At 58.1% G+C, this 17,026-nt stretch overlaps 1 protein-coding gene across 3 annotated transcripts in view; it reads left to right on the top strand.

The window, feature by feature from the left end:
- The window catches only part of Unc13a (unc-13 homolog A), a 59,494-nt gene extending 43,054 nt beyond the window's left edge, over window positions 1-16,440 (top strand). For 2 of the 3 annotated variants that reach the window (XM_078037801.1, XM_078037800.1), the window contains exons 34-42: window positions 413-536; window positions 2,903-2,941; window positions 4,021-4,050; window positions 5,327-5,383; window positions 5,741-5,821; window positions 6,449-6,596; window positions 10,162-10,254; window positions 11,027-11,186; window positions 12,647-16,440. In XM_078037801.1, coding sequence (XP_077893927.1) covers window positions 413-536; window positions 2,903-2,941; window positions 4,021-4,050; window positions 5,327-5,383; window positions 5,741-5,821; window positions 6,449-6,596; window positions 10,162-10,254; window positions 11,027-11,186; window positions 12,647-12,947 — 1,033 coding nt within the window. In that variant the 3' untranslated portion in view covers window positions 12,948-16,440. Of the gene's footprint in view, window positions 1-412; window positions 537-1,418; window positions 1,425-2,902; window positions 2,942-4,020; window positions 4,051-5,326; window positions 5,384-5,740; window positions 5,822-6,448; window positions 6,597-7,685; window positions 7,743-10,161; window positions 10,255-11,026; window positions 11,187-12,646 lie in introns of all 3 variants that reach the window. The other variant, XM_021731508.3, reaches the window with a different exon arrangement.
- The last annotated feature ends 586 nt before the right edge of the window (window positions 16,441-17,026 follow it).

Genomic DNA, 17,026 nt, shown 5'->3' with positions numbered 1-17,026 from the left:
TGCGCCCTCCTCGGGCCACGCCCTCCCCCTGGCGGCGCTCGCCCCCTCCCAGCCCCGGTCTGCAGGCTCCTGGGCCGGCTCACCCCACCACGAGGTTGCTCCCACGAATGTCAGGGCGTGCCCCTCTAGAGCCCTCCATGGCTCCCGCCGCCCCATCCCCACGATAGGTGCAGGTGCGAGCCTCCTCCCCAGGCCCCCAAGCCACTTCCAGTGCGGCTCCCGCTGACCTTCCCAGCACCAGGGTTCTGCACGCGCCCACACGGGCCGCTCTGTGGGGCCTCGGGGCATCTCGGGGCTGCGCGTGCGCCGAGTGCCCCCTACCGTGCCCCCTACCGTGCGGCGCAGGGGGAGCCCTCCACTGCCAGCCTCAGGGCCCCTCTCAGACCCTCTCAGACCCGCCCTCCGCCCCCAGCCTGACCCTCTTTGCCAAAATCTGCGAGAAGACGGTGCTGAAGCGGGTGCTGAAGGAGCTGTGGAAGCTGGTCATGAACACCATGGAGAAGACCATCGTCCTCCCGCCGCTCACCGACCAGACGGTGAGGCCCGCAGGGGACCCCAGGCCACGGGGGCCAGCTCCCTGTGAGGGCCTAGAGAGCTTTGGTGCCTTGAGGTTGGGGGACCAGGACAAGGGTATGGAGGCTCAGAGAGGTCATCTGAGGCTCAAGGGCCAGCCGAGGGTGGTAGAGGCCACCAGAGGTCAGACAGGTCAGACATGGGTCAAGGTCATCAAAAGGTCAAAGAGGTCACTCAGGAATCAGTTGGGGTTACTCCAAGGTCAAAGAGGTCAAACAGAGTCAAGGGATTTCAAAGGACCATTCAAAGATCAGAGGTCACCCAGAAGAAAGGTCAGCTTGGGGCTGAAGACATCTGCAGATCAGTAGAGTTCAGGTCTCCAAAAGGGTCTTGGGGTCAGTAAAAGAGAGACACTCAGGCCAGAGGTCACAGAGAGCATCCAAGGTCAGAGATGGCCCAAGCAGAGGCCAGTGGCTACCCAGAGACCAGGCTGTGCATCTGGTCTCCCAGAGATGGGAGAAGAGACCAGAGTCCCCAGGGATCGGGCTGCCCAGGAGAGTGGAGGCAGGTGCCCGGACGGACCCCTGGGAGGCACGCGTCCCTCGGGAGGCTCAGAGTCTCACAGACAGAAAATTGCAGGCGGCAGTGACACGCTGAGGGCACAGTCCAGAGTGCAGAGCGGGAGGACACTCCCGGGTGGATGGGGGAGCTCAGGGAGGGGTTGGGGACCACAGAGAAGCAGCGGTGGGTGGAGGCCCGAGGCTCCCCAGCCTCCCCTCTCTGTGGGCAGGGCGGGTCAGGGGCCTGCCCCTCGGTGCCATCTCCACCCCCTCCTTGGCCTTCCCTGGACACTCACGGTGCCTTATTCCCCCTCCCTACCGCCCCGTCCCCAACACGGCTGACAGATGATCGTAAGTAGAGGCCCGTCTGTCCGTCTGTCTGTCCGTCCGCTCTGTGTCTGGACTCGGCCCACCGCGTGGCTGCACCCCCACCCCACCCAGCGCCCCCTCCCCACCCATCAGCCCTCACCTACCGTCCCACCTCCCGCCTAGATGTGCGTGTGTCTGTCTGGGGCGGGGCATGGGGAGGGGAGGGGCCGGGAGGGCGGGAGGCCACACCCACCTCCCCCCACCCAGTTAGAAGTCCAGAGGAGGAACATGCGGGCTCCTAAACCCGTGTCCCAGCCCCTTCGTATCCGTCCTTGCCCTCTAGTTGGATGCGACCCTTATTCCCTTGCCCAGATACCACCGGGATCCTGGATCTCTCTCCAACGCTAGAAAGAGGGTCAAAGTCAAGGGGGCCCCTCTGACCTCCCCTTTGGGCCTTGAACTGTTAGCCTCACCCCAGAAGGCAGGATTTTGCCCCGTGGCTCTCTACTCAGCTTCTCAGGGCAGGCTCCTACCTCTGACCCCCCAAGTGCCAGCGCCAGGCTCTGTTCCTCTGTCCACTGATGTCCCCACCTGCCCCGTGCCTGCTGTGCACAGATGCTCAGGTGGAGACCCAGATGGGAGGCTGCAGGGGGGCTTTGGTGTCTGGTAGACTTGGGGTCAAATCCTAGCCCGGCCACTCTCTCTCTTCGTGATCTTGGGAAATCGCTTCACCTTCTAAGCTCCATTTCTTTGTCTGAAAAATGGGGTGACTGCAGTGGTTCTTGGGGTTCAGTCACTGGAGTGTTCCTCAGGGCCTGGCCTGGGGGCAGCAGGCTTGCTAAATCGGGGCTGCCCCTGTCAGTGGTACCTCACCCCTTTGTGGGCAAGCAAACCTTCACCTGCTCGTCTCTCTTCTTCGCGGGCACATCTGGGGTTTCTGGCTGGCAGCCATGTGCCAATCCTAAATAATGCCCTTGTCCATGGATAAAGGAATTCGTGTTTATTGGTGACTCCATATAGGCCAGGCCTGGTCACAACAGCTGTTTCTGATGGCCTTCGCGACAACCCTTTAAGTGAAGTGGATGTTGTTATTCCCATTTTGTAGATGAGGAAAGCTGAGGCCCAGAGCCGAGTCCCTTGCTCAGGGCCATAGAGTGAACACATGCCAGAGTCAAGATTCAAATTTAGGTCTGGCTGGGATGGAGCCTGTTTGCTTTTCTGATACTCCAAGAACCCAGAGCCTCATATGTACACTAAATGTAAATGGACCAATTTGGTATTGACTTCTCTCTAGCTCTTGATCTTTCTCTCTCTCTCTCTCTCTCTCTCCTTCCTCTCTCCTGTGTCTCTGACTCATATCTTTGAGAGTCGGCCGTGAAGGCCAGCACACAGTCCCTATGTACTTGTCGCTGGCCACCTGTGCAGTGTGGGCCCCCATCCCCACAGTACACCTGTGACTATCCTGGGCCCCATGCTGCACGACGTGCCAGGTTGATCACCCTGTGACATTGTCTCTGCAGGGCACCCTCTTGAGAAAACATGGCAAGGGATTAGAAAAGGTAATGAGGGCCTCGTCTTGCTGAGGTCCCCAGCCGTGGTGTTTGGGCGTGAGTGTGCCTGGCCTATCTGTGTGTGTGGGGGGGTAGGAAGCTCAGCTGGGGGTCATGGGTAGAAGGCAGGGGTTCTAACAAAGTCCCACAAAGTCGGAAGTCAGAGAGGAATGAGGAATATGAGTGCATGAGCAAAACTGTATGCAGACAACTCCTGCCCTCACACAGCAACACCCTGCGGGCTCCTCCTTGTCCTGGGTGCCACTGACACTCTGTGGTCTCTCTAGAGGCCAAAATTGGATCACTGCCCTGGACTGGGACCTGTGTTGGTTTTTCTGCAAATTCTTTTGTTCTAATGGGTATTTGCTGTAGGGAGATGGGAGCTGTGGCAGCACGTAAGCAGTTGCCTTGGTGTGCACTTGCACAGATGACGCCATCCCTGTGCACACACATGTGGGGTCTTGGCTTTGTGAACAAGGTCCATGTCCACTCAGCCAGCCCTCTGAGGGGCACCTTTGATGTTCCAGGCACTGCATACATGTATGTGCACCCACAAGGGTGTGAGTGTGTGTACGTCTGTGTGTGTGACTGTGTAGGTGGTGAGGATGCACACGTGTATTTCAGCGTGTGAGTCCTGCATGTGTGTTTCTGTGTTGATCTGTGTGTGTGCACACGTGAATGCCTGGGTGTGTGCCTCTGTTGAATGTACCTGCAGTACCCAATAGTATGTCCTGGGTTGTCAGGTGCCACGGAGGCTCAGGGAGTGGGGGAGGAGAGACCTGGAGCCCTCTCTCCCCACCCACCCCCCCAGGCCCCTGCCAGGCACTCTGGCTGTCGGGTGGGATCAGGCACCTGTCCCCAGGGGAGGGGCTTATGCCAGCTCACTGAGCACCCCCAGGATGTCAAAGGGTCTGGCTCTAAGCCCTCACTCGGGGACAGGGACAGTACCTAGCTGGGGAGGGGACCCAGTGTTAGGTTCAGGACTGGGGAGGGAGCTCAAGGGCTGGGCTTCCGGGGGACAGGGAAGTCCCATGAACGGCCTGCCAGCAGCCACCAGAACTCTGACCTCCGCCTGGTTCTCTCCGCAGGGCAGGGTGAAACTGCCAAGCCACTCAGACGTAAGAGGCCCCTCACTGTCTGTCTGGCTCCCCTCCCCACGCCCTCCACCTCTGTGGTCCTTGCCGTCTGGGGCCGTCCGTGACCCTGTCTGTTGGTTTCTTCTTCCTTTGTCTGTCTGGCTTGCTCTTGGGGGGCAGGTGGGGGGCAGTGGGCAGGGCCGAGGGTGCCAGGAGGGCCCCGGCTCCCTGCCAGACTCTAGGTGGGTGCCACAGGGAACCGCTCAGACAGCGGGGCGCCTGGGGGACTGCGTGGCATCAAGTTCCAGCTGGGGTGTGGCCCAGAGGTGGAGCACTGGCCCAGTGCCCTCCCCCAGCACCACAGGAAAGAAGAAAAACAGACCCCAGTGAACGGGTCCTCTCCCACCAAGCCCACCCAGGACCCAGTAATGCGAGACTCGTCACCCCACTGCTCCTCAGCCCTACCCCCTACCCTCATTAGCCAGTGAAGGAAACCAGGCCCAGAGAGGCTCGAGGACATGCCTGAGGTCCCCTGGCACAGTGATGGAGGAGGCTGGACACAGGGCTTCCAGGCTGGGATCTGGTCTCAGCATTGCCCGTGACGGAGAGGAAGCAATGATTAGAGTGAACACTGGGCAAAGACACAAAGCCACAAGAACGGGTGTTGTTTCTGTCATTTACAAGGGAACACTGAGGCTGAGAGAGGTTAAGTAACTTGCCCAGGGCCACACAGCAGAGCTGGGAATTGAACCCAGTCACCTGACTTGGCAGAGCCATAGCCATGTTGCCATCTTATTTTGTCTATTTTGGGGGAGCAGAGAGGGTAGGGGAGGACCCTTCATTTTAAAGGTCAGACTAACAGCCCCCGCCATTACAGAGTGAATCCCCCACAGAGGGGATGGCTGTGGGGGCAGGGTTCATCAGGGCCATTTCCCGAAGCCCAGCCCTGCCCACGGCGTTCCCAAGGCCCCCTAACTCCAGAGCTCACACCCCCAGTGTTCCCATCTGGGGTTCCCCCCACCCACTGTCCCCCACGGCCCAATCCTTGCCTGTTTCTCTTCTGTGTCCCACAATCCTGGGGTCATGGTGAAGGTGCAGTGGTGGGTAGTGTTCCCATAGGATTGGGACTTCCAGGGTCAAGGTCGTGACCTTCTCCTTGGCACTTTTGGGGCGGGTGGCTCCAGACCTCTGTCTTTGGGACATGGCTATTGCCCTTCCCAGAAACCAAGATGGTGTCCAGGGCTGGGTGTCGTCTGGGTGGATGGGGAGTGGGTTGGGGGACCCCTCCTCACCCAGCTGTGTTTGTTGTTACCTGCAGGGGACCCAGATGATCTTCAATGCCGCTAAGGAACTCGGTCAGCTGTCCAAACTCAAGGTGAGTTGAGAGGTGGGAGCAGAAGAGGCAGGAGATCGTGGGATGGTGACATGCTTTGCAGGCTCAAGGGACAGAAAACTTACTCAGTTTTCTGACTTAAACACGATTTATTTGCTTCATTGTGTTGGGAAGATGTGCATGGTTCAGCTTCAGGTACAATTTGATCAAGAATGCAAATAATTTTGCCTGCAAATATGCATGGAGCACCTACTCAGTGCTAGTCGCTTGCTGGGCACTGGGATCGAGGAAAATGACTCACAGTCCAACTCCCCAGTGTTTAGCAAGGGTGAGACCTATAGGTAGATCCTGAAGTTTGGATCTGCCCTGCCCACCTGGCCCATCTCCCCATCCATCTAGGACCACATGGTACGAGAAGAAGCCAAGAGCTTGACTCCGAAGCAATGTGCAGTTGTTGAACTAGCCCTGGACACCATCAAGGTGAGAGTCCTGTCCAGGTGGGTAGGCAGAGGGCATGGCTGGTATGGACGTGACCTAGGCTCACCTTGGACCCTCATGAATTTATTCAGTTTCTAAACACTCTGGGTTCCTTCTCCTGTGCCAAAGCTAGACGGACTGAGGCCAGGGCTTTGAGGAGCCCAGGTGAGAGGACATGCTGGACAGACATCCTGAGCCTGGCAAGGTCAGGATTGGGAGGGAGGCACGATCCGGGCAGCCCAAGGAGGGAGTAACCAGGGCTTTTGGAGGGAACTTGGGGAGATGGGTCTGCGGAATGCACAGAGGTTCAGATTCAGCAAATGGGCAGGGGGCAGAGAGGGCCTTGCCCCCAGTGAGCACAGGAGGTCTGAGTCCCCATGATGGGAAAGATCTAGGGAAGGCCTTGGAGGGAGGCCGGGAAAGGTCTGCATGGGTGCAGTTCTGAGGGTGCTGGGAGCCATGGAAGGTTTGGGGGGCCGGTGGGGGAGTAGCAGGGGAATCATCCAAATGCTGGATGTGGAGGAAGGGGAGGGGACAGTGGGAGTGCCTAGTCTCATGGCTGCGCAGGGCTCCCCCCTCAAACCCCACCCCACCACACGCCCGCCCCACCTCCCTCATTGTCCCCCACAGCAATACTTCCACGCCGGTGGAGTGGGCCTCAAAAAGACCTTCTTGGAGAAGAGTCCAGACCTGCAGTCACTGCGCTATGCCCTGTCCCTCTACACGCAGGCCACCGACCTGCTCATCAAGACATTCGTGCAAACGCAGGGAGCACAAGGTGAGGGTGGGATGGTCGCCACCACGCCCCCTGCCTGCGGAGGCAGCCCCGCCCCGTTTTGCGCAGCAGCCACTGGCCCCGCCCCTTATGACATCATGAGCTTGGGTCGAATTGACCGTGAAGTTCCACTGCCCTAAGTCAATGAGTGATCGACAGCATTTGGGGGTGGGGCCCCCGACCTCAAGGACCTGAGAGAGATGGCAATAATTTAGAGGTGGAACCCAGGACAGCGGAGGGCTCTGAAATGATTGTCATCTGGTAGAATCTATGATGTCCCAGGACCATTGAGAGGTTGACAGCTACTGGGACGCCTGCGTCCGTCAGGGAATGGTTGACAGCTCCAGGGGAGGGTAACTGGGGATGATTGACAGCTCGTGATGGGCGGGACCTTGGAGGTCCTGGAGGCAAGGAATGATTGGCAGCCCGGGTAGACCTCTGACGTCATGGACGCAGACTGCCATTACAGTCTCCAAGGGCGGGATCTCTGTAACGTCTTGGGGCTGATTGACAACTCCAGGACCGGAAGGACCCACCTGGGAGCGGGGAGCACGGAGGAGGCCCCATTTCTCGAACTCTCTCTCTCTCTCTCTCTCTCTAGCTCTTGTCTTGTGCTTCCGCCTCTGTCCCTCTGGAGCTCACACCGCAGCTGGGGCTGAGGGCGGGACTCTAGGGGCCTACTTCCCCTCCCTGGGGACCCACCTTTTCAAAACTGGTGTAGACAGGACAAAGAAGTTTGGCCCCTGACCACAGGCTTTGCTCCAGCGGCGGAGGGGGAAGGAGCCCGGTGGCCTCCGGTGGCCCCTTCCCCCACCGCGGCAGCCCGGGCCCTCCCCGGGCGTCGGCTCAGTTTCCCCCGAGTCCTCACTGCTTTTAGTGTCCTTGGTGTTCCCCCCGAAGCGGGAGGCTGTCTGTCCGTTCGTCCGTCCGTCTGCCGCTGACGTTTTTCTCTCTCTCTTGTTTTTCCTCCCTCTCGCTCTGCTGTCCCCTCTCCGCGCCCCCCGCCCCGCCACGCACACTCCTCCATCCCCACCTGTCACTCGCTCTTCTCCCTCCTCCCCGCCCCTCCCTCCTCCCTTGCCACCCGATTAGTCCATGGTGGAAAGGGGACTAGGTTTACCCTTAGTGAAGACATTTATCCTGAGAAGGGTACGTGCCAATGCCGCCCGCCGCCCGCGCCCGCGCCCGGTGCCCGGTGCCTGCGCCCCTCCCGGCCCGGCTAGTAAAAGGCCCGTCCTTCCGCCTCCCGGGACTGGGGTGCCCCGGCCAGGCGGGCGAGGGGGAAGGACGCTTGCTGGTTCCACATGGAGAAGGAGAAGCGATTCCCCAAGAAGCGTCTCCTAAGCCAGATCCCGGGTCCCCAAACAGGCACCTGCAAGGTTAAGAACTGGGCTCAGGTCCTGAGTCAGCCATTCCGCCTGCGGGGCACTACCAGGCAGATGAGAATCCACCTCCCTGCGACCTCCGTTTTCCCATCTGTAAAACGGGGACAGGCAAGGAATTAATCCCAGAGCATTAATTTCCAGGTTAGAAGAAATTAAATTGAGAGCCATTCCTGGCACACAGGAAGCTCACGATTGTTAGCTAATGGTGTTAGACTCAGCAGCACATTTTTTGAAGTAGACAGCAACCGACAAGCTCCAACCCACAGCCAGACCCTGTAGGGTGTATTTCTTGGAAAAATCTCAAAAAGAATTCTCCAGCTGTCCCCGGACAGCGTCCATCACCCTCCACATGAGGAGACAGAATGTCCAACAAGGCTAAACCACTTGCCCAAGGAATCTTCTTCCCCTGCAAGGGGACCCGGGACTTGGGGAGCGGGGTGTGGGGCTAGGGGAAGCACAGACAGGCCCATAAAAGACCCTTCTCTGTGGAGCCAGCAAACCATGGGAGGGGGTGCTCCGCACTGCCCCCTCCCCCTTCTTACTAGCTTTGGCCTTGGTCTGACCTCTCACCTGACCCACCACCGTCTAACTCACCCCTGGCACCTCAGTTTGGCCCGGATTGAGCTTGCTATGAAGCATCAGCCTTGGGGGAGGGAAGGGTGGGGAGGCTGAGCATGTGACTGTGGGGGGTGGGAGCCTGAGACGATAAGGAAGGTGGCCTGGGGTGGGCAGCAACCAGGGGTGATGAGGGTCTCCTGGCCCCTCTACTCCATGACCCTCAGTCACTTCCTGTCCAGTGTGAGGTAACCTGGATCAACCTCTTACTGACCTTTCCCCCACCCCTCACCTCCAACTTTCCTGTTCCTGTCCCATGCATGGGTGCTCCAGGACTAGGGAGCTGCCTGGGGGGGGGGTGGGGAGGGTCTCGGTGGAGGTGCTGGCGGTCACAGGTCCACAGGCCCAGCAGGATGCCCTTCCAAGTCACAGGGGCGGAGTGGGACTGAGACAATAGCTTTTTTAAGTTGCACCTTCCATAATCCCCATGAGGACGTTGGGGATACTATGTTAGTTAGAAAGAGTGACGTCACCATGACTCAAGCTGGCTGTGGAACTGAAAGATCAGGGGGTTGAGATGGCATCAAGGAGGCCTCTGTGGGACAGGCTGTCTCCTTATTGGGCAGAGACAGCCCTGCCCACTTAGCACCAGAGAGGGACACAGCGCAACTCGGGCTGTGCAGCCAAAGTCCCAAGTCTAACTCTTATTGGCCCGGCTTGGGTCATGGGACGGTCCCAGAGCCAATCACTTTCAGCCATAGGCAGGGACTGCTTTGATTGGACAGCCGTGGTTCATTCCGCCCTCCCTGACTGGACACGGGAAAGGCCCCGCCCTATCTGAGCCCCAGGGTCTGAGCACAGGTCGGAGGTGAGGCCGGGAGCCTTTCTCAATGGAAATTTGAGAATCTGTTAGACGGGAAATCAGGACCAGGAACCTCAGATGTGTCCAAACAAGCCGTCACTTCAGGAGGGGTGAGGATTCTGAGCCAGGTGATCCCAGTGTGTCAGAAGAGCAGTGAGGAGGCCGTGGGGTGGAGAGGGAGGACTGGGGGAAGGAGAGCAGTGGGGGAGGTTTGAGGCAGGGGAGGTGGTAGTACTGGGGGGCGGGCCGCAGATCCCACAAAACACTGATTATCCCAGCGTGAGATGGGAACCTCGGGAGGGTTCCGAATAGAGGAGGGATGTGACATTGAGGCCCAAGAAGTCTACTGCAAAGTCCAGATCCGCCCTGATAGAGCTAGATCAGGATGGAGGTAAAAGATCTGGGTCAGATTCGGGGCGTGTTGCGAAGGTAGGGCCCTGGGACCAGAGACTGCCAGAGTGTAGCAGAAGATGAAGAGCCTGACCACATGAGAGTCAGTGGAGTGAGAAAAAGGAAGGCAGATGCAGAGGCTCAGAGAGGTTAAGAAATGGGCCTGCCTGAGGTCACACAGCAAAGTAGTGAAAATCCTAGAACCCAGGATTCTTCGATTTCCAAAAGCACCTGCCATCCCGCCCCCTTCAGTGCCTCCCTGTCAAGGCTGATGACCTGGTGCCGCCAGCACACGGTGAGGGGGAGGTGGCCAACGGCCCTCCCAGGCGGTGGGAAGGAACTGAGCTCACGGCTGTATTCTCCCCTGTCCCACCAGGCTCTGGGGTAGAAGACCCTGTGGGTGAAGTCTCGGTCCATGTAGAGCTCTTCACCCATCCAGGCACTGGGGAACAAAAGGTCACGGTGAAAGGTGAGTGGCCTGAGGCAGGAGAGGAGGTGCCTCAACCAGGAGTCACCAAGTCCAAGACAGAAACCAAACTCCAGCTGGCTAAAGCGTCAAACATTTTGCTTAATGGTTCATAAAAACGTAAAGTGCAAGATGGATGTGATGGTGCACGCCTGTAATCCCAGCAGCTCGGGAGGCTGAGGCAGGAGGATTTCACGCTCAAAGTCAGCCTCAGCAATTTAGTGAGGCCCTAAGCAACTCAGGGAGACACTGTCTCTAAATAAAATAGAAAAAGGGTTGGGGATGAGGCTTAGTAGTTAAGCACCCTGGGGTTCAGTCCTCATTACAAACAAACAAAACAAAAGAACTGAAGGGTGCAGACGTGGGTGGGCTGCTTCAGGCATGACCGGGCCCAGAAGTGCATTCACAGGGTTCAAGCCCCTTTCTCCATTTCTTAGCTGTGTTTTCATTAGTTTTGGTTTGTTTTTGTGGGACCAGGATTGAAACCAGGGCCAGACAGGGGCTAGGCAAGCGCTCTGCCACTGAACTACACCCCCAGCCCCAAAGAGAATGTGCATGTGTGTGTGTGTTTATTTTTTGCTATTATTTTGTTAACCAGAACATGAATTGGGCTGGGTATTTTTTGTTTGTTCGTTTTTATTTTTATTTTTGTTACCGGGAATTGAACTCAGGGGCACTCAACCACTGATCCATATCCCCAGCCCTATTTTGTATTTTATCTACTTCTGTCATGCTGTGTGACCTGACCAGCCTCCTCTTCTACTTCCCCCAACAGTGGTGGCTGCTAATGACCTCAAGTGGCAGACTTCTGGTATCTTCCGGCCATTCATCGAGGTCAACATCATTGGGCCCCAGCTCAGTGATAAGAAACGCAAGTTTGCAACCAAATCCAAGAACAACAGCTGGGCCCCCAAGTACAACGAGAGTTTCCAGTTGTAAGTCTGGGGTGTTTGGAAAGCGTGGAGAGAAGGGAGGGGCATCTTTCCGGGGAACCTCAGGGCCAGCTAGGTAGGAGAGATGTCTGATGGGCCAGTGGCAGCTGGCTGTGGGAGTGGGAAGGGCCACGACCTTCGTGTGAACACTGAAAAGTGAGGCACCTTGGTGCAAGAGTGATCAGGGAGGTCCCCGAGTGGAGGTCACCCTCTGGGTCAGGCAGCCCCAGGGGAGTGAGTGGGATAAGGCGCATGGTGTGGGGTGTCACCCGGGTGGTGAAGGGGAGAGAAAGTCTGGGCAGAAGGGGTATGATGGGCAGGACCATTTGGGGGCTGGAGACTAGCCTAAGAGATGTGGGTGATCACGTTGAGCCATAGGTGCTGAGGGGCCTGGGGACAGGACAGGTCACCGGGCAGGACAGAGGGTTGGCTCTTGGAATGAGCAGCCAGCTTTGTTGGGACTGTTGGGTCAGGTCATCTGGAGGAGTCAACTCTAGGAACACAGTAGAGGGTGGCTTGACCTAGGGCATGAGGTGGGTGTCACATGATGCCATATCTGCATTGGGCTTGTTGGAGTTGGGAGTCGTATTCCAGGTATGCGAGTCTAGAGGGGACTGAAACCTGGGGAGTAAGATCAGTCTGATGGGGGATATGGTGTGTGGAGTCACTGGGGTAGCGCTCCATTCCTAGGGGCAGATACCTGGGTCAAGTGGGAAGGGGGCAGTGTTGGGGTGCTCTTGGGGGACGAAGTGTAGAAGGCAGGGGGCATCAGAGCCCTGTTATCTAGAGAGAGGTGGGTGCTCCCTCTAGATCCTGTCAGGACAGGACTCTTGGTCGAGAACTTTGGGGTGGTAGGTCACCTGAAGGAATGCTCCAGAAGCAGTTTCAGGTCCTCATGGAAAGGCAGATGTGTCGCCTGGGTGGCCAAATACTTCAGATAAGGGTGCAATATGGCAGGCTCTTGGTCTGGGAAGGTCACTTGGGCTTAAGGGCAGGAGGGAGTGGGGGATGTGCTAGTTGTCATCCATGGTGAGGTACCAGGACAGGGTCACATCAGGAGGGATGGCGCGTGGGGGGGGGGATAGGGGCGGGGCCACATCAGTGAAGAACTTGGTAGGATGTGGTGGGGGGCTTCTGCGTGGGTCAGGAAGGGCCACTTGAGAGGGGTGGTGTTTGGTGGGTGGGGACAAAAGACAGGCTAAGCAGAAATATTACTGACGTATGGAGGTGGCCAGCTTGGGGGCCAGCTAATAGGGGCGTGATCAGGCAGGGAGTGCAGCGGGAGAGTGGGGCAGAGGAGGGGTACCGCCTGGGGTGGTCGTGACGCGGCGCCGCAAGGGCGGAGCCACCCGGGGCAAGGCCTGGTTTGGGCGATTTCCAGGCGGGTAACGGTGTGCGGTACCCAGCCGGGGCGGAGTCAGCTGCGGAGCGACTGGCGCCCTGACGCCCCACCCTTCCCCTAGCACGCTGAGCGCGGACGCAGGCCCCGAGTGCTACGAGCTGCAGGTGTGCGTCAAGGACTACTGCTTCGCGCGCGAGGACCGCACGGTGGGGCTGGCTGTGCTGCAGCTGCGCGAGCTGGCCCAGCGCGGGAGCGCCGCCTGCTGGTTGCCGCTCGGCCGCCGCATCCACATGGACGACACCGGCCTCACGGTGCTGCGTATCTTATCCCAGCGCAGCAACGACGAGGTGGCCAAAGAATTCGTCAAGCTCAAATCAGACACGCGCTCTGCCGAGGAGGGCGGTGCGGCGCCTGCGCCTTAGAGTGGGAGCAGGCCGGCGGGCGATACTGCGCCTGCGCAGAGCGCGGGGCGGGGCGGGGCGGGACGGGACTTGCGCGCTGGGACCGCCCAGAGGGCAAGTCTCCGGGCTCTGCGCAGTGGGCGGGCTGCGTCTGCGCCCTAGACTTCTTAACTTCTCCCTCTGGGGAAAGGCGAGCGGACGATGCCCCGCCCCGTCGGGAGGGCACGCCCTAGGGCGCGAAGAAGGAAGAAGCCACATCCCCTACTTGAGGCCACGCCCTCGTCATCTAAGGGGCCTTTCGAGCTGGGATGGGAGGGAAACCTGTCCCTTTGAAGGAGGCCATATCCCAGGGCTCTGGTTCCGGGAGATCCCGTCTCCTGTCCCCTGGAAAAGCCATAAGATGGGCTCCAAATCCTGGGGCCCAAGACCAATTGCCAAGTATGGAACTCTCAGCTCCCTCGAGGAGCGGGCCCTGGGCAAGGGATAGGGCTTCCTGGAGTCCCCTGAGATGGGCTGAGGGGCTGTAGGGACCAGGATGCCTGTTGGAGGGACCCGGGCAGACCGGTGTCCCTATTGATGTTTGTGCAAAAAATAAGTGGGGGGAGGAGGAGGAATGGGATTTCAAAAGCACATGCGCCCTCGGGCGCCCAAACCCAGGGGGCCAAGGGGACGGCTCTGGGGCATCTGCACTTCCCCCACTACCCTGTGGGGATTTGCCTCCCTTTTCCCCCCAACAAACCCAGTCCTCATCTCATAGAGTTTAACACATCCATTTTACAAATGGCGAAACTGAGGCCCAGAGAGCTGCTTGAGACTTGGCCCAGCTTCCCAGTGCCATGCCCCCTCCCCAGTCCCTTAGACCTGTGTGCCCCGTGGAAGGGTGGGCTGAGATCGGATGACCCGACAAAGCTCCCCATTGCTGCTAACTCCCCCTCAGGGGACCTCCCCCAGTACTTACAAGGTTTGGGGGTTATGGGCCAAAACCCCTGTTGCACCCTCCCTCCTTCGGCTGCCAAGCAAGACCCCTGTCCTGAACCCTTTTTCCTGAGACTCCAGCGGGGAGTCCCTGAGAACTCTTGACCTCCCACCAAAAGAGAGTGAGAATTTGGGATCCCCTGGACCCAGGCTCCCTCAGCCCCTTCTTCCTTTGCCAAAATTCTCCAAGCAGGAAAGAACAGGAAGAGACCGGAAACTAGGTGTGTGTGTGTGTGTGTGTGTGTGAGAGAGAGAGAGAGAGAGAATACACAGACATGCTCAGAGCTTAGTCTCCAGAATCTCATTCATTCAGAACCCAGGGCCACACGAGCTCGTGCCCAGATCGAGCCTCTGCTGCCTGAAGCTGCTCCAGTAGTGGGCACAGTTGGGTAACTTGGATGGAAAGTCAGCTCATCCAAGTGGGGCCTTTTGGAAAAGTTTGGCATGGCCTGTGTGCCCCACACATGGACCCAGGCACATACGGGAAGGGCAGGGTTGTGCTGCGCTAGGAAGAAATTAAAATGGGTTTGAGGAATGGGAACTTCAGGAGGGAGCAGGGGATTGTCTGCTATGAAAACTGAGGCATCCCCCCACCAGAGCACAAACCACCAGGTAGAGCCAGCCGCAGGTGCAGATGCCAGGAGGTGGACTTTGGGGCACAGCAAGAAGGTGCTGTGGCTGAAGCCCAGGCATTAAAGAGGACCATAAGGAGCGAGGCGGTTGGAGAAATGTCATCCCAGGTGAGGCTCCCCATGCTGCCCTGAGAAGCTTTGCTTTTATTTTGAAACATCTGGGGATTCCCCAGGGGATTTTGAAGCCAGAGACTCTAGTCCAGGTCCCAAAAGCTGCTGGGTGGAGAAGAGATCAATGAGGGGGGGGGGATGCTTTGAGGATGTTGACATTGATTTCTGGAAATTTTTTTTGGAGGCTATATTAAAAATAAAAGATAAGCCAGGTGCAGTGATGCACATCTGTAATCCCAGCAGCTCAGGAGGCTGAGGCAGGAGAATCACAAATTCAAGGCCAGCTTCTGCAACTTAGTGAGGCTCTAAGCAACTTAGCAAGACCCTGTCTCTAAAATATTTTTTAAAAGGGCTGGGGATGTGGCTCAATGGTCAGTACCCCTGAGTCCAATCCCAAGGGCCCCTCCAAAATAAAGACAGATTCTGCCTTTAGATGAGCCACGGGGCCACCGGGCGCTGCCTTGCAGGTTGTGCCCTGCTCCAGGGTTTGCCATTTCCAGTTACTCCATCTCAAATCCTAGACGTTGAGTGACTTGTGTTTATGATGGTCTCCCAATACTTGAATGGAAACATCTGGAAGGAGAGGAATTGCTTGAAGGTGCTTTGTGGCCCCTAAATTCAGGCAAGGTTCAAGTGACCTGAATTCTTGTACTAGGATGTAAAACACACTCGGGGTTCCATCCGGGAGCAAGGTGGGGAACATGACCGAGGGGCTGATTGGAAATCTGGGGTTGCTGGGGGTGCAGCAGCCATAGGATGGATGGGTGACTCAATTCAGAACACAGAAATACCCCAAGGGCAGGTAATGTGTGACCTGGGACAGGCACCGAGCTGCCTGGCAGGATACTTCCCAGAAGATCCCAAAGGAGTATTTCTGGTTCAAGTCCTCCGTGTGTGTGTGTGTGTGTGTGTGTGTGTGTGTGTGTGTGTGTGTGTGTGTGTATACACACGTACACGTGTGCGCATGCGTGCGTGCGAGCCTGTGAGTCCCAGCACTGGCCCAGGCATGTGGCGAGCCTCTGGGAGTGCGTTTTTGCAACTCCCAGAGTAGGACTGTTTTTGGAATCCCTCCCACGTTTCTTTACTCAGAATTCCTATGCATCCTTCCAAACTCATGATTAAAATGCTGTAGAAACCCTCCCCCCTCCCACAGGACGTCCCAGCTTCTGTCCCTTCCCCAGTCTAACCCTGGTGTCTGTGTCTGGCTGTTCCTCCTGGTCCCGTGGGCTGAGGCTTCTCAGGAGCCCCAAGTTGACCCAGCATGAGCTGGGCACTGGGGGATGGCAGGGAGGTCGCACCCAGTTGGAAGACGTGCAGGAGTGGGTAGGGGTCTACAGGGATGTGGCCAGGCCCACGCTGCCTGCCAGCTTCCCCCTCCCCAACGTCCTGGACACGTGAGAGGTGTCCAGACAGACTGCAGCTGAGTCCCAGTGCGGCACAGTGGGATGACAAGGTACAAACAGGGGAGTCCAGGGGCCTGGCAGCTATTTGAATTCAGGAAGTTCCTGTTTTGGCACAAGGCCCAGAGAAGGGCAGGGCTTCCCCCAAGAGCCACCCAGCAAGTGGACACAGAGGCCAGCTTTGAATAACACCTCTGGATTTTTGCCTTCACTTGGGGTTCCAGGCGGTGGCCCCAAATTCCCATAGAGCAAGGGAAAAAATAAAGGAGGGTGCCCCTGGGCAGGGTGGGGACCCTAAGGGTTCCCTGCTTCCGCGCCAAAGCCCTTTCCCGAAAAGGGATGGAGCCAGAGATTCAAGACCCAGAGAGAGGAGGTGCAGATGGGCGAAGTGCAAAAGGGGGTCAGGAGCAAGAGGGACCTCCCCTTCCGCTCCCACAATCTGTCCTCCAAGGATTTACGTAGACTAGGAGGTGCCCGCCTGCACCCCCAGTTCCTCAGGCCCCCCAGCCTGCAGCCTCATCGTGCCCCTCCCCCCATCAGAGATGCAAAAAACTTAACACCCAACTAGAAATCCTTGGGACCTCCGAGACCCTCCGCTCTCGCCTGCGCTGTCCGTTTTGCAGATGGGGACACTGAGAGCCGGGCGGAGCGAGGACAGCCTGGCACCTCCTGCCTGGGTGGGGCGGGCGGGGCGGCAGGTGAGGGGGGCGGGGCTCGGCCTGGATCTCCATCTGGACCTGGGTCCCGGTCCCGTCTCTCCCTGAATGAACATCCTTTCCTAAGAATCGTTAAGGACCAAAGTCGTCTTCGCTGACACGTGTTGCTTTTCTCTTTGCGTTTTATTCTTTTCAAGAGAGAAATCGAGTTGACGCTGTCAACCAAGACCTGCCCCCTTCCCCATCCTCCCACCCCTGCCCGGCCGCAGTGTCTCCTGAAGACACAGGTCACGGGCAGGGGCTCCGCGCCCCCCGTGCATCCCTGG

Source organism: Ictidomys tridecemlineatus, chromosome 2, assembly GCF_052094955.1.
Source record: "Ictidomys tridecemlineatus isolate mIctTri1 chromosome 2, mIctTri1.hap1, whole genome shotgun sequence".
Classification (NCBI taxonomy): Eukaryota; Metazoa; Chordata; class Mammalia; order Rodentia; family Sciuridae; genus Ictidomys; species Ictidomys tridecemlineatus.
Note: the sequence above shows the minus strand (reverse complement) of the source record. Positions and strands in the feature narration are given on the sequence as shown.